Source organism: Rattus norvegicus, chromosome 3 (assembly GCF_036323735.1).
Source record: "Rattus norvegicus strain BN/NHsdMcwi chromosome 3, GRCr8, whole genome shotgun sequence".
Classification (NCBI taxonomy): domain Eukaryota; kingdom Metazoa; phylum Chordata; class Mammalia; order Rodentia; family Muridae; genus Rattus; species Rattus norvegicus.
The window spans coordinates 36,240,889-36,256,828 of record NC_086021.1 but is presented as its reverse complement, the minus strand read 5'-3'; the positions used below and the strand labels follow the sequence as shown (position 1 = coordinate 36,256,828).

General features: G+C 52.2%; 2 protein-coding genes across 4 annotated transcripts in view; both read right to left on the bottom strand.

Annotated features, from left to right (window-relative positions):
• Nucleotides 1–236: 236 nt before the first annotated feature.
• Dpm2 (dolichyl-phosphate mannosyltransferase subunit 2, regulatory) lies at nt 237–3,281 on the bottom strand. Of its 3 annotated transcripts, none has more exons than NM_019252.2 (4): nt 3,132–3,152; nt 2,737–2,826; nt 1,512–1,614; nt 237–859 (listed from the first exon to the last, which is right to left on the bottom strand). In NM_019252.2, exons 1-4 carry the CDS (start codon nt 3,132–3,134, stop codon nt 801–803), a joined length of 255 nt encoding a protein of 84 aa, NP_062125.1. In that variant the 5' UTR covers nt 3,135–3,152; the 3' UTR covers nt 237–800. The 3 variants fall into 3 exon arrangements, with proteins under 3 accessions (NP_062125.1, XP_063139485.1, XP_063139484.1); XM_063283415.1 differs by lacking the exon at nt 3,132–3,152 and adding an exon at nt 2,506–2,602 and having other exon boundaries at nt 239–859; nt 2,737–2,829; XM_063283414.1 differs by having other exon boundaries at nt 239–1,614; nt 3,132–3,281.
• Nucleotides 3,282–4,451: 1,170 nt separating this feature from the next.
• Nucleotides 4,452–15,940, bottom strand: part of Eeig1 (estrogen-induced osteoclastogenesis regulator 1) — a 32,208-nt gene continuing 20,719 nt past the window's right edge. Inside the window, exons 2-11 of the mRNA NM_001399583.1 lie at nt 15,783–15,903; nt 15,576–15,605; nt 13,395–13,511; nt 10,803–10,849; nt 10,509–10,666; nt 8,786–8,890; nt 8,490–8,706; nt 7,902–8,023; nt 7,742–7,811; nt 4,452–6,882 (exon numbers count right to left, since the gene is read on the bottom strand). Of these exons, the coding sequence (NP_001386512.1) occupies nt 6,837–6,882; nt 7,742–7,811; nt 7,902–8,023; nt 8,490–8,706; nt 8,786–8,890; nt 10,509–10,666; nt 10,803–10,849; nt 13,395–13,511; nt 15,576–15,605; nt 15,783–15,903 (1,033 nt within the window). The 3' untranslated portion in view covers nt 4,452–6,836. The remainder of the gene's footprint in view (nt 6,883–7,741; nt 7,812–7,901; nt 8,024–8,489; nt 8,707–8,785; nt 8,891–10,508; nt 10,667–10,802; nt 10,850–13,394; nt 13,512–15,575; nt 15,606–15,782; nt 15,904–15,940) is intronic.

Below are 15,940 nucleotides of genomic sequence, written 5' to 3'. Positions count from 1 at the left end.
TACAAAGTTTAACATCAGACTGGGCTACGCAAGATGTTAGCAGGTCTGTCCAGCTTCTGATTCCCCAGCTGTGAGGTTTACCAAATAAGAACCATATCTGTCCCAGTTCTGGCTTTACCCTGTGTCTGATGTAGGGACATAGCAAAGGTACAACCTGAGGTGCCCCCATTGCCCAACCAGGCGATGTCTGAGTCTCCTACAGCCTGTCTCCCCAAAGCAAGGATGGCGGACAGACAAACACATGATTAACATTTATTTCTAAGTTTTCCCAAACAGGCCAGCTGGGGTCTAATGCGGCTGCCTGGACGCACCCCTGTGCTTCTGGGGTTTATCGGTCTTTCCCCAGGCTTTGTGGGTCCAGAAGTCCTCATGGAGCCTGGAAGTGTCAGACTCGGAAGAGCTGCCTTGTGAAGGGACAGGATTTGTACAGAGAGGCGAGAAGGCTGCACACATCCTGGAGCCTGCTCGGCCTATCAGCACAGCAGGAGAACGGAGGTGAGAGAACACAACTCCGTAGAAGGGACAGGGAGCTTTGACTGTGGGGTGGACAGGACCAGCACTGCTCAGCCTCTGAGCCCCAAGGGAGTGAGCAAGAGGTTTCCCACCCCACCTTCTTCTCGGCTTCTAAAAGGATGACCGAGAGAGAGAGAGGGTTCCAGTTTGTCAAACTGAGTCGTAAGCAGCCCCATGTCCCAAAGAGGGCTGCAGTGCAGCCAGCCTGTCTTGTAGGCTGTGACCCTTGGTCCCTTCCCTGGAGGAGATGTGGAGGCGGCCTCTGCAGCCTCATCCCCGCTGGACCTTCACTGAGCCTTCTTGGTCACCTTCTGGCTCTTCAGCAGCACATAGGTGATGAACAACCCTGGAATACACAGAAAGGAAGGACTGGGAGGATCTGATCCAAAGCTAGGTGGCCAGGCACAATGGCCCACATGCAAGGTCAGGCTCCCACCTAACCACCCTGAGGGCGCATCTTCCCAGTCATTCACTAGGCCACACAGCCACTCAGGGTCAGTCAACCATCCCCACAGGAATGGTGCAAGATGCTCTGTTAAGACCTTCAGACTCACAGGGACTGGCTTGCCCTCCTACCCACCCTGTGCGATCCTCCAACCATGGGGTTCCTCGGTCACCCTAAGCACTCTTCTAGGCTCCTGGGCTAGAGCTTAGGATACCATAACAACAAGGACACCATCCCCAGCCCACAGAGCTGTAAGAGATGCCAGGGTGACTTGAGGCATGAACAGTGAAGATGAAAGTGAGGCTGGGACAGGAAAAGGGGAGACGTGTTCTCATTGCCCCGAGAACCTGAAGCCCTGGGAACACCACCAGAGGGGCTTCTGCCTGTGGCCTAAGGAGGAACACGAAAGCCCCAGGGAGAGTTGGGGACAAGGTGACTCTAAGCAGATATATAGCAAGTGCCAAAGTGTGGAAGAACTCTCAGGGGTGAAGGCGGCCACCCTTCGGGATGCCCTGCCCCAGATCAGGAGACCTTTGGAGAACAGAAGACTTACCCACAAACAGGAGCAGCAGGAGGCCTGCGGCCAATGGGAGGAGGACAGCGTAGGCACGGGGCAGGAAGTACTTGTGGATGACATGCTGGCTGTCAATGAATGGCTGGTACCAAGGGCAAGAGCTCTGGTGAGTACGGCTCACCTTACCAGCCCCAAAAGAAAGCCGTCCCACCTCCCTCTAGAGGTTCAAGGGGCTTGAGCCCAGTGGCAGCACTGCATACTGAGGACCCGCCTTGATAGCATCCCCAAGACGTTCCCAGCCTGGGCTCCTCTGAATGTGCATATGTACCGTAACAAGAGACCCACTATATTGTCTCGGTAGCCTTGAATACTGCCTGAGTCTTTTGAGTGCCGGAAAGCATTCTTTTGTTTTCTGAGGCAGGGTTTCTCACACAGAGCCCTGGTTGACCTCACTGAGCCCCACCTTCCTCTGCTTTCTGAACCCAGGAACTCTAAGTCTTTTATTTTTTGATTATGCATATATTCATGTGAATGCAGGTGTACCAAGCCCTGGATCTCCAATCCAACTCTTAACATTTAAGCACCAGTGATGTGCCAAGCATTTTTGCTGGGTATCCTGCAGCTAGAGTTAGAGATGGTTGTAGCTGGCCATGTGGGTGCTGGGACTTGAACCTCTGTCTTCTGGAAGAGCAGCCAGTCCTCTTTCTTTTTTTTTTTTCAGAGCTGAGGACCGAACCCCAGGGCCTTGCGCTTGCTAGGCAAGCGCTCTACCACTGAGCTAAATCCCCAACCCCTGCAGCCAGTCCTCTTAACCACTGACCTATCTCTTCAGACCACCTAACTTTTCTTTCTGAAGGATACCAAGTATGGCAAGATTCCCCCTTCTAAGCACAATGTACTTTTAAGCAACCACTAACAAAATTTCCCACATTAAAGGGGGGGTGGGAAGAAGTGTTAATAAAATTGATTGGTGATTGCTTCACCCAGGAATTTGTTGGCTAACCAGGAGGACAGACTCAAAATAAAGCCTTACTGTGCAGTTCAGAGGCTGAGAAATATCCTTCCCCCTGAGTCTTAGCCTCCTCATCTATAAAATGCAGACACCATCAGCAGTCATCAGAGTGTAGATTCTGTGAAATTGGAGCAAGCTAATCATTCAGCACCGTGCCTGGCGCACGGACGCTACTCGAATCGTTGTAGGAAATTGGGTTTGGAGATCCAGGGCAGAGTGAAGGTGAGCGGGATGGGGGTGGGGCGCACATACCAAAAGAATCACCCAAGTGGTGTAGTAGGTGAAGATGATCAAGCTAACGGCGACAAGGCCAAATCCCACCGCTTGGTCTGTCCCGGTGGCCTGGAGAAAGATAAGGTTCATCTGGCGAGATGGCTCGTGTAAATGCACTAACCGAGGGACGGAGCAGCCGGTTTACACTCCAAGCCTCTTATTCATTCAACATCACGGGGGCGAGGGGGCGGGTGCTGACTAAAAGTGGCTCTCCGGTTTAGAAAGCCGCGCCAGGCCTCCTCTGTCACCTGTCCGCGAGCGGTGGGAGAGCGATTCGTGTTTGGAGAGCCCAACCCCGTCTCCCAAGGAAACGCTTACTCAGGGCCCCGACCCCTGTACCCTCAAATCACACAGGTACTGCACCCCAGGCTCACCATTTCTCCAGCCTTTCGCCGGAGCAACAGAACACATCCGGTTCTTGGTTCAGGCCTTTCCGGCTTGTAAACCACGTGACACTCCGAGAGTTGTAGTCCGGGACTAGACTGAACGGACCTGTGGGCACGTTTCCCCGCCCTCCACTGCATGTCGGGAAATGTAGTTCTGAAGGGAACCGTGGGGCTGGGGAACTCAGACTTCCTGGGGTTTTATGGCCTTGTCCCTGTCAGACTCTTCCCAAACAAAACATTTAAACATTATCATACAGTCCCAAGCCAGAGTGAGATGCACCCCAGAGTCGGAAGTCCCAGAGAGGGGACAGATCATAATCTGAGTCAGTGAAGCAGGCATCGGGATTCAAAGGCTCTACTTCTGAGCTTGGAACTGTTGATGAAAGAGGCTGTGTAGAATGCCCACCACTGGCCTGGGATATGAGAATTTCCACTGGCAGGCTTCCTAGCGAACTTTCTAGGCCTCCCTTCATTGCTCATTGCCAGAGGTTTCTGAATGGTCCTCTTAGATCCAAGGAGTGTTGGGCCAAATTATCTTTCATATTTTTCTTGTTTCCTACCTGGGACACTACTCACATGGCATATAGGGTTACCTGCTGTCAATCCAGCCTCCAAATGCTACACCATCCAGGTCCTCAACCAGAGGCAGCAACTCCCTCTGTGCCCCAACAGCCCCAGGTATTTTATAACCAGTTTCTTCAGTGATTAGCACCACAAGCCCAGAGTGGCTGGCTAAATCCCTAGCATAGTGGGGTTCTATCCCAGAACAGGAGCTTTGACTGAAACAACCAGCTTTAAGATCCCCTAATTCATGCTGGACATGGTGGTGCATGTCTGTAGTCCCAACACTTCGGAGGCGTGAGTAGCAGGTCTTCTTGTAAATACCAAAATAAAAACATTTTATTCTTTCCCCGAACCAGAGTGAGACACTATCTCAAACAAAAAGATGTGCATGATCAACATGTTCTGACCTTTGTCAAGTGCCCATATTCATATAAACATATGTAGACATATATGCAATGTGCACATATGTATGTATGAGGTGGATTATGACTGGGGCCAGATTGGAGAACACTAACCTCCCTTTCCCAAGCATGCATTCTTTTTTTTTTTTTTTTTTTTTTTGGTTCTTTTTTTCGGAGCTGGGGACCAAACCCAGGGCCTTGCGCTTCCTAGGCAAGCGCTCTACCACTGAGCTAAATCCCCAGCCCCCCAAGCATGCATTCTTACACATACATGGCCAGCTTCTGTTGTTAGCAGTCCCCAAGTCAACATGGTGATGAGATGAAAAGAAACACCAACAAAAAGCAGTAACAAAAACATCGACATTTAATTCCCGCCCAAACCAAACATTGACACTAGGCTGATTTTTCCACATGACATAATTTTCTATTATAAGCTGAGACAGAGATACAAACAGCCCGTGGAATGGGGAACAGTGGTAACCTGGTAAGAAAGGAATAAAACAAAAGTGAACGCTCCTCCCTGGTCACCTCCCCACAGAGGAAGACAGGCCTGCTCATCCTGTCAGACCATGCAGTGTGGTCAGTAGTAGGGTAACCAGAAAAGAACCCTAAAAATATTGCAGATCTTTATATCTCTCTAATAGAAACATTAAACTGTCTTTCAGGTCCCAAACTGGCATTGCATAGACCAATTCCTTTCCAAAAATATCTCTAATATATCCTGTCTTTGTATATAGATTTTGAAGTCCAGGTGCTCTGGGCACCTGTGGTGATCACTGAGCACACAAGGAAAAACTCTTAGCCTCTGGCTCCCACCAGTGTTCATTTGGTTGAGGCCGTGTTTTCAGCCCAGTTATCCTAGCCCAGTGCTTGGAACCAGAGGATGTGGCAGCCCTTGTCTACTTCTGGAATGACCATCCAGGCCAGACCCTGGTTGGGTTAGGCAGGACTCTTGGTTTGGAGCAGTCTTCCTGACAATACCAACTGCTTCTTTGGAGCCCTGGAATTTAGAACCAGACCAAAATAATGCTCTGACTGGGGAAGGTCATAGAGAAGCTCAATAGTGCTCTCTCCATCTTTGGGGGCGGGGAGGGGGGCGTGTCACCTCACCTAGGAACAGAGCTGCCAGTGTCCCTTTAAGTGCCAGGTACCTGTTGGGCAGGAAGGAATCTGAGCCACCAGAACCTTCTCTAGCCATGTTCTGCCTTGCCTGGGCAGCATCTTCTAACATTCATCTGCTGATTAAAACAACGGCAACAGAACCCATAGGAATGATCTGGTCCCGACACCAGGCAGCTACACGACCACAGCCCCAGCTTCTACAAGCTGAGAGAGACAAACTAGGCAAGGAACCTCCCAACCTGGGGAGTCCAGCCGTCCCCACCCAGTGTCCCATACCCGCCTATCCCCAGCCCTGCTGGGGTGCAGATGGAATGGGAACAGGGGCACCTATCCCCCTTGTTGGGGTGGAGGGACTACAATGTGAACTCAGGAGGAAAAGAAAAACCTGAAGGGGCCAAGAAAACACCAGCCTGCTGGGTTGATACAAAGTGAGTGAGACTTAAAGGGGTGGGAGTTTATCCAGGGCTGAGCTGGCAGCCAGTACCCTCCTTTAAGCAAATTACAGGACAGAAAGAAAGTGCTGGGGTTTGGGAAGGTACCAACAGAGTGGGTAGTAAGGGGGAAGCCTAGGCAGGACATAGGGCCAGACTCCCTAGGGAAAGCTTGCCCCTTGCCCAAGAGGGCTGAGGCTCGGCTGGCAGTAAGCCAGCTCCAGTTCATCCAGTCACAGCCCACCTGGCGGGCCAACTGACTCTAGCCTGGAACCCAGCCCAGGCCTGCTGACATGAGAGCAGAGGAAAAGGCCTTTGCTTACCCAGCACGGCTGGGCCTCACCCTTCCTTTCCTGCAGGAAGGCCAGCTGCTCAGGACCCAGCCCTGGGCAGATGGCACCATGATGCTCAGGCCTTTTTAGGCTCTGGTCTTGGGTCTGAGCGGGGGGATAGAGGGAAGGGGTAGTGCCACGTTCCAGCCGGGCAACTGCACCCCTAGGTCTGGTTGCACAGCAGACAGCACCCAGGAGTTCTGGAGGAGGAAGGGCCAATGGCTGTGCTGGGGACAAGCATGTGCAAAGTGCAGGCTGCAGGGCAGCAGAAGAACATTTAAGAGGGTGGGGTCTCAACCTGGAGTGTGGGGTTTGAGGTCTGGACTCCCAGGAGGAAGCTGCCCGCAGGTCTCCTCAGGATATTAGAGACAAGACAGTGAAGCAGTAAGCAGAGGGTCACAGGTAGCAGGATGCCGGGGGTGGCCCAGCTCCTGAAGGGCAAGGACATGGAGCAAGGGCTGTCTGAAGCTGTTGCTCCTCAAGTGGGTCATGGGGAATAGAGGGATGGGGCAAGCCACAAGCACCCCAACATGGAATGGCCATGTGTCCTTTGCTGGGCCCGGGTCCTCTCCAGACAGGGCAGTCCTGGCCAGCTCCATCTTGCTCCATTTTCTAGTGGTTCGGAGGACAATATTCACAGTGGCACCCAGGACCAGTGGTTCCAGGGTGGATGGGAGGACAGTGGAATGATGTTTTGGGGGCTGGTGTGGCTAGAGTAAGAGGAGGCACAGATGCAATGCGGAGCAGATCTGAAGGGCAGGTTCCGTCCAGCTCCTCCAGGAATGCCACTGTCCTGGGTGCCAAGGATGGCAGGACCCTTCTTCAGCTGGACACCTGGGTCCCTCAGTGGCTCTCAATCACGACTGGCTCGTAGACTCCTGAGGAGACTCTGCAGGGTGGAGAAAGGGAAGCTGCAGTGACTCTGAGCATCCCTTGGCCAGGGCTTGTGGGTTCTGCACATGCAATTACTATGCTATTTTCCTACAGAGGGCAGAAACAGAGCCCCAGAGGTGTTCAGTCTTTTGCTCAGGGTGACAAGAATAACTGCATCAGATCGGTGGGGTCCACAGCTGTGCCTGGTTCCCTCTGTACACCTGCTGTGCACCCACCTGGGTGGACCAGTCCTCTTATAGTAACCCTGGCACGGACAAATTGTTCCCTGTGTCACTTGACAAATGAAAACAGAGGTTTGGAGGACTGTTAAGATTCTTTAAAAGGCATGAGAAAGGGACCACATCTACTCTCCTCACTGCTTAAGTCTTGCAGAAACCAGCTTAGCTTCCCTCCTCCAATCTCTAGGCCTCAGCTTCTCATTTTGCAAATGGTCTAAGGAGGGTCTTTTTCACCTTTGTAAGGAGCTCCCTGTGGTTTCTTGCTCTTCCTCCCAGAGAGAGGGGGTTGTAATTTCTGGCCTCAGTCAACAGGGGTCAGCAGAGCAGTACAAGACACACCCTTAAAGGTTTTGGGCTCTGGATCCAGAAGTTCCAAAGATACGTTCCTAGCTCCCAGGAGCACAAAGAAATGCCCAAGGCCAACCCTGCATACTGGACACCACTCTCGTTCACTGGCTCAAAGGCCTGGGGAACCAGAAATACTGGAGCTCACTCTGCACAAAGGCCTATGGGATGGCAGAGTTAGCAAAGGGCTCTGAAGGTGGTGGGCCCAAGGCCACTGGTGACCAGAATGTTCAAAGCAAGGCCTAGGATCCCATGGCTGCCTTACCACACCTCCCTGTCCCTAGCCCCTACCTGTTGGCCAGCTGAATGCCGCTCAGTGTGGTAGAGCCATCACGGCTCACGAACAGCCGAAGGTTACTATCTGTGGGGACATAAGGGAGGACAGCGGCTGAGAGGGACAGGGATAGGTCGGGAGGCCACCCGCCCCGGCTGGCTGGAGCAGGCAGCTCACCCTCAGTGTTGCTGCCGTCTGTGAAGTCCTGGCTCTGCATTATCTTCTCCACAATGTCATCTGCGTCAATGCGAGTGTCATCCACCCAGGTTGGGTGGCTCTCCACTGAGTCCTTCTTTCTCCTTGGAGGAATGACAGTGATAGCAGGTTCAGCAACAAGGATAGTAACTCCAGCAGCTACAGCTTAGAACATTCTACTCCTACTCCATTATACACTTCCTTTAGCCACCCCATTCACCCTCAGGAGCAGGTGCTGACAGACAACAGACTAGGACAGTCAGACAACAGCTTAGGAACCTGCCTGAAGCCAAACTACAGTGTGCAGTAGATCTAAGGCTCACACGAGGTCTGTCGGGTCTACAGACTAATATACAAAGCCACAAACGGCAGCACTGTCTAAGCAAGGGTATGCACGCCTAGCCCAGGACTGGGCTTTTATATTTAGCAGTTGGCTAAATCCTAACCATTCAGCACTCTGGGATGGAGAATTTATTCTGTCGGTCTAACCTGTGTGGTCAGATGCAAAGAACTAGAGGGAGCGCTAGGAGGACTCTGTTTACCAGGGAGCCCCAAACAAACGGGGCTCACCGAAAAGAGCGGTCTGACAGATGCAAGGGGCGTGGGGGGCGTGGTGGCTTCTCAGGAGGCCGAGGTGGCTTCTCAGAGGGCCGATGCTCCCTCTCACTGCCCTCAGGACCCTCTACAGTCATGCTGAGGCCACCAGAGGCGCTGCTGCTTGTGGATGTATTTCTGCGGTGTGTCAAGTCAGACAGGCTGGAGGAGCGAGAGTGCTCTGTGCTGTGACCTGGGGACGGACAATATTGGGAAGGTGACCCAGGGGCCGGGGGCTGTGGGAGGCTCAAGTTTAAGTCCCGAGCACTCACCAGAAAGCTTGGACTGCTGGCTGGCATAGCTGGAGTTGCGGGAGTGGCCGGAGTGGAACACCTCCTCAGGACTGGACAGGCTCTGCTCTGGCTCCTCTGCTAGACCTGGAGAGAGGAGCAGAGCGACATTAAGGTGCCACCTCACTTGCAACTGTCAACAAGCCTTCCATGGGGCACTGTGTCTCCATTCTGCAGACAGAAGACCAAGGACTAGAGGAGCACTAATCTGCTGCAAACCATGCAATCCACATGCTATCCTTGGTACCTAGGTGACCCATTCCACAAACCGCTGTTGGGAGCACATGTCACAGGCGTCTGAGGACAAAGTCTCAGCCAGTTACCCACAACCATGGTAGGGTGTGAAGCAAAGGCAACACACACACACACACACACACACACACACACACACACACACACACACACACACACACGGCCCAGCCAGTCTGTAGATCAGGGAAGGCTCTTCCCAGATCACCTAATGCCATTTGAGGACACCAAGGAGGGGAGGTAGAGAAGGCAGCAGGTGCAGGGCCTTCCGGACACAGGGATGGCATACTAAAAAGGCCTTGTGGCTGCACGAGCTTGGGATCATAGACAATCTGGGAAAGGAGGGACAGGTGGAGGATGCTCCAAGTCATTTCAAAGCAGACTTCCCTGGCACACCCCAGTTACACAACGAGACCTGGGTGGGACCTACGCATGCACCCATCCCAGTCCTGCCAACCAGCACAGGAGGGAAGGACTGGACTCACACTGCCCTCCTCCATTCCAGAGATGAGCATGTACAGCCAGGCTCCTGGCTGATCTTAGGTCTGCTCAGATCACCACCTAAGCCAGGCAGGGCTTTGCTTGGTTTTCTGAGATAGGGTCTCACCATAGGCAAATGGCCTAGAACTCATAAAGATCAAGCTGCCTCTAACTCAGAGGTCCATCTGCCTCCGACCTCTGGGATTGAGGATGTGCACCACAATGCCCATTTTTTATTTTAATATAGGGTCCTATGTAGTCCAGGCCAGCTCTGAATTTATTATGCAGGCTGAACTTCTGACCTTCTTGTCTCTACCTTCCCCTGGGATTCCATGCATGTACCAAACATGTTCTTAACATGTTTTGTGCATGTGGCAGGGGAGCCAGCTGCTAAGACACATGGTTCTTCAAGTACCATTCTGCCCAGACGAGAACTGCCTCTTTTAGTTTACTCGGGGGCATCATCTGTGCTGAGAGAACCTTGTCTAGACAGCTCTCTCCTCTGCTCACCAGCCTCCATAAGGATAGTGCCACAATGGCGCCGGGAAGCCCCGATTCCTGTACACACCAAGCCAAAGCAGGCAAGAACAGCTTTCTGCTCTGGGCCTCACCTGGCTGGCTGGGCCTAGGGGAAAAGCCAAGCCCTGGTAGTTAGGTCCACCATCTTGGGGCTTCTCTGCCTCCCAGTGCTGAGTGCCTCTGGGAGGGTGTGTGGAGTTGAGGCTATCATGGCGCTCACACTTGAGCGATGGCAGCACCAGCAGAAGAATGTAGCCTCTTCTGCCACCCCATCCCCCTCTTCTAGAGACAAGGTCTCACTGACAGCCCGGGCTGGCCTGGGACTCACAGATCCTTTTGCCGCTGTCTTCTAAGTGAAGGAGCTGAAGGTGTGCACTACCAGCCCGCACCCATCTCTTGCTAAGCATCTTCCTGGGACAGGATGCTCAGGGGAGAGACAGGCAGATGAAGATGGTACCTGAGCCCAGGATAGTGGGCCGGGCCTTGGGCGGCCGGGATCCAGTTAGGGAATTGGTGCTGCTGCTGCCACCGCTGCTGGTGCCACCGCCTTTACATGTCAGCTGCAGGGAGGAGTCCTGGCCCGGGATGGAGATGGACTTGGCAGTGGATGGTGGCCTTGGGAGGACAGAGGGGTATGTGACTGGGGTGCCCCAATCTCAGGATCAAATGGAGACGGGTACTCTAGAACCTGGAAAAAGGAAGAATCTATCTCATGGCCCCAGTCCCCACTTATAGCTAGGATGACACTCACGTCTTGAAACAGGGGTCTCCAGAGAGCAGGAACATGCCAATGGTGACCTATAGGTAGAAGGGAGAAATCATCACTAGTTGCTAATACCCAGCTCAGGGCAGTCTCTGAGCTCCAATCCCAACTCTGTCCCTTCCCATGTCACCTGCTGTCATGGTTTGTATATTCTTGGCCCAGGGAGTAGCACTATTAGTAGGTGTGGCCTTATTGGAGTAGGTGTGTCACTGTGGGCATGGGCTTAAGACCCTCACCCTAGGTGCTTGAAAGTCAGTCTTCCACTAGCAGCCTTCAGATGAAGACATAGAACTCTCAGCTCTGCCTGCACCAGGCCTGCCTGGATGCTGCCCTGCTCCCCCACTTGATGATAATGGACTAAACCTCTGAACTTGTAAGCCAGTCCCAATTAAATGCTGTCCTTTATAAGACTTGACTTGGTCATGGTGTCTGTTCCCAGTAGTAAATCCCTAAGACACCTGCCCATAGTGAAGCCTGTATTCTGTGTGGAGGACAGATTGGGTAGCCCAGTGGATGAAGCTGGGAATGTGGCCCATGTCTTGAATCTCAGCACTCCAGAGGTAGAGGCAGGTAGATCTCTGAGTTCAAGGCCAGCCTGATCTATAAAGTGAGTTACAAGACAGCCAGAGCTACACGGAGAAACCCTGCTTTGAAAAACATAAGACAGACAGATAGATTGACTGACAGACTGACAGACTGACTGACCGAGGGTTACTTGGCTGGCACTTTGCACCTGAGGGGATCAAGTTGGTTCCTGCAATTATAAATTACAACCAGGGGGTTGGGGATTTAGCTCAGTGGTAGAGCGCTTGCCTAGCAATCGCAAGGCCCTGGGTTCGGTCCCCAGCTCCGAAAAAAAGAAAAGGAAAAAATAAATAAATTACAACCAGACTGTCAGCTCCAGCAGCCACATTCACTCACATTTGCTTTGCCTAGGTGTGTGAGAACAGAGCCTTGAGTTAGGGAACAGGGCTCACGGAGCCCCACAGGGAAAAAGGGATACTCACAGGGTCCACCTGCCTGAAAGTTTTTTTTTTTTGGTTTTGGTTTTTTGAGACAGGGTTTCTCTGTATAGCCCTGACTGCCCTGGTACTCACTCTGTAGACCAGGCTGGCCTTAAATTTAAGGGATCCTCCTGCTTCTGCCTCCCTAGTACAGGGATTAAAGGTGTGCACCACCACTACCAGGCAGAAGTTTTTGGAAAAGGAAGGAAAATATGCTGCTAGTATGGGACTTGACACGCACCTGCAATGACTCTGCCAATGGTCTAAATGCCGTACAGTCTGAGTCCCCAGATCTGGGCTGAGACTGAGTGCAGGCAGAGAGTAACACGCCAGAGAGGAAAGCTCCGATCTCAGATCACCCAGGACCTCAGTGTGAGCATCACCAAGCCTCAGGGCTCAGCTTTTTCTATGGATCACCTTGCTCAGCCCTGACAACAGTCTACAAAGTAGTTGACACCCCAGTTGCAGGTTGAGGGTACCAAGAAAGACTAAGAGATTGACTTCCCAAGACGCAGCAGACAGGATGTAGGGGGACAGGCCTTGAACCTTAGGCCACCTGGCCCCAGGCCTCTTTCCAGTGTCCTGAGTGCACAGGCCTACTGGGGAAGACTTTTCATCAACCAGTCCAATTCTTCCTTTCCTTTCCCTCCCTTCCTTCCTTTCTTCCTTCCTTCCTTCTCCCCCCCACACCCACCCCCCGTCCCTTCCTTCCTTTCTACATACATGGTCTTGTGTAGTCCTGAATGCCCTAGACCTCATGTAGCTCCACCTGCCTCTGATTCCTAAGTGCAGATTTCAGGATCTGTATCACCGTTACACAGCATCTTGCTGTATATAGCTCAGGCTGGTTCAAACTCATGATCCCCTCAAATTCCAGGATTACACAGTATGCCACCACACACTGTGGCAAGCATACGTGTTTCTCAAGTCCTGCAGATTACCTCCGTGGCCAGCTTAGACTCAGTGTTCAGGCAAACCTGTATTCTTGGCCAGCCTATGAGAGGCCAGGAAGGGTGAAGCAGCTAGCACAGATGCCTGAGTATTTGTTCCTAAGAAGACAAATCGGCAGCTGACTGGGGGAAGAAGCTACCTGGGCTCCTGGAAACCTTGCAGCCCTCAGATTACTATCCCCACATGGTGTGCACAGGTTCAGAACACGAGTTCTGCTCACTGATGCCTCGCCAGGAGCCAGGAGGTCTCAAATCATGAAGGGCAACAATTAGGACCTAGGCTGTGCAGTTAAATGAATGGTGGGTTAAGTGCCAGTTCTGCTTATGACCAAGGGCAAATGATGGAATTTATGTTGTCACCACTCCCTGTATTCAAACTTGGATTTAATAACAGACACCACATGCACAGGCTGTGCTTGCTGTTAGGGTCACGAGATAAAAAAGCACTGACAAAGGTGCTTATCCAGCCCTTATGGAAGGGGTAGGGGCCACACCCAACCATTCCTGAGAAAACTGAGGCCGTGCCTCGGGGCCTGCATCCCCCAGCATCTGAGAACTCATGTTCCCGATGAGAGGTATGTTTGCCCCTACCCTTGTTAAGGCTGAAGAGTGGCAGAACCTGGTACCTTGAGGATGGAGTTGTCCTGGCGGGTATTCTTGGTGTCGTACCCTTCCAGTAGGCAGCAGCGCACGGTGGAGCCTGAGCCTGCAAACTCAGCCAGGTTCAAGTCAGCGAAGCCCAGCTGGGAGGGGAAAAAAAATGTGGGAGGCTGCAGGGAGGACGCTGCTGGGCAACAGCTGCCACAGAAGGGTTAACCTGGGGAGGGGGTGGGGAGGGCTCACACCACAGCCCCACTGACTGTTGTATAACTAGGACTCAAGGACAGGATCCTGGGTCAGCAGCACCAACGTGGCAAAGCAAGGAGCTCACATGTGGCACAAAGCACCCTTTGTGTGCAGTCCCAGGGTGCACTACGGCCAGTGTGCCTGAGATGAAAGGACATTGTTGTCTGTGACACAGACACATTGTTCCCAGGGAAACAAGGCCATGCTGTAGGGAGCTGACAGAAGAGCAGGCCGAGGAGAAAGAAGGCCCGTGGGAACCTGGTGTCAGGGTAGGGAGATGAGATACTACAGAGCGGGCAGGATAACCATGAAGTCCCAGTGGAGGGAAGAGTGAAGGTCTAGTGTAAGGACATGAACCCAGGAGCTGGGCTGTACCCTGGGATGTGTGCACGTGAGACAGAAAGCACAAGAGCAACAGCACAGGAGAGTCAGGTGGACTCCACATCTACCTGAATAGAGAGAGAAATATGCCGTGTGCCAGGCCGAGGGAGACCAGGGTAGCAAACTAATTGGACATTTATTGTGCACCAGTTACATACAAGTCTCACCTACAGTGTTTAGGGCTTCAGGATCAGAAAAGTGGGTTTAGACTCAAGTCCTTGTAATGACTCAGAGGGACCCCATTTTACAGTTCAGTCCTTCTGTGTGTATTTATGCCTGACGGGATAAGGCCTGTGGTGAGGCTCTGCTATGGAGCAGCAGGGAAAGGTCTGGCGGCATCTGATGTGGGCTGGAGGCTCCTTGGCTATCCACTGTCCGTTTACTCATGAGTAAACAGGTGCCTCTGACACCCCCTCCAATCCTGGGCCAGGGCAGACATGAAGAGCGGTGGGCTTCTGGAGCTCGCCCAGTAGGGTGTCTGAGTCCGAGCTACCCTTGACTCAGGATATCTCCCACAGGGTGAGCGGTGGGTGAAGGTACAGTCCCACCTGTGCTGGGCTGACTGAGAGGACCCCAGAGAACAGAGATGGAGGACAGAACAGGCTTACTCAAAGCCAGGCCATCTTTTCCCACTTATTCCCATAGAAAAGTCTTTAATTGGGCTGGAGAGATGGCTCAGTGGTTAAGAGCACTGACTGCTCTTGCAGAGGTCATGAGTTCAAATCCCAGCAACCACATGGTGGCTCACATCCATCCGTAATGAGATCTGATGCACTCTTCTGGTGTGTCTGAAGATAGTGACAATGTACTCGTCATATATATAAAATGAATGAATAAAATCTAAAAAAAAAAAAAAAAAAAACTTTAGAAAAAAAAAAAGAAGAAAAAGAAAAGTCTTTATGCTGAAGCCAAGGAGGAGGTATCAGTGGAAGACAGGGGCTAATGAAGACCTGGGATCAACATCTCTGTCTATACCAGCAGTGAAGGGCTGAATCTATCATCAGCACACAGTGAGACGCTGACGCCATTACAAAGAATACGGAAAGCTGGGGTTGGGGATTTAGCTCAGTGGTAGAGCGCTTGCCTAGGAAGCGCAAGGCCCTGGGTTCGGTCCCTAGCTCCGAAAAAAAGAACCAAAAAAAGTAAATAAATAAATAAAAATAAAAAGAATACGGAAAGCTGAGGTGACCTGAAAAGGTGCCCAGGAGACACTGGGTAAGTTAAAAGACCAAGCTGCAGCATCTGTACATCAGTGGAACAATTGCTGCTTATGAGACACATGTACACACAGCGCTGGCTCTCAGTTCTCTAAGTCGCAGACTTCATTCACTCTTGGAAACCAGAGGCAGTGGTAGTGGATTTGTCTAGCATGTGTGAGGCATGTGTGAGGCCCTGGGTTCAATCTCCAGCAAAACGCACAAAGTATAAAGCTGGATATGGTTGCACAGCCCTTTCTCCCTTCGGTGGCCGAGGCTGGGAGATCTTGTTATGTTCTTAACCCATCCCTAGCCTGACTAGTGAAATCCTAGGAAAGGGAAAAGGGAATGGCGTGAAACAAGGCTCCCGCACAGCCCTCTTACCTTGGAATACGCCTTCCCACCTTTCAGCTCCTGCAGACAGAGACATAAAGCATGAGTGGGGACCCTGGATCTCCCCAAAGCATCATGAGAAAAGAACACAAACTCATAATTCTCCTTGAAGTAAGTGGGCAAGGTAGGAAAGGGACCTAAAACCAGAGGTTGTGAGTCCCTCACACACCCTCAGCTCAGTCACATGACCCAGCTCACCTTGCGCACAGACACTCGAAAGATGCAGGGGTCCAGCAAGCCTGTGGCCGGGTTGGCACTCATTTTACACACAAACGTGAACCTCTTCCGCCACCGCACACAGTTCTCCTGCACCTCCTCCCTGCAGACATGGAAGGTGAGCACAAGGTTAGTGTGGA

Excerpts from the sequence above, each read along its gene's own strand:
- Dpm2 (XM_063283414.1), bottom strand. The coding sequence starts at position 3,281 with ATGCAGTGGAGGGCGGGGAAACGTGCCCACAGGTCCGTTCAGTCTAGT. Across the intron at positions 2,827-3,131 it reads GGCGAAAGGCTGGAGAAATG|GCCACCGGGACAGACCAAGC; the intron begins GTGAGCCTGGGG and ends ATCTTTCTCCAG. Across the intron at positions 1,615-2,736 it reads CCACTTGGGTGATTCTTTTG|CCATTCATTGACAGCCAGCA; the intron begins GTATGTGCGCCC and ends CCTTGGTACCAG.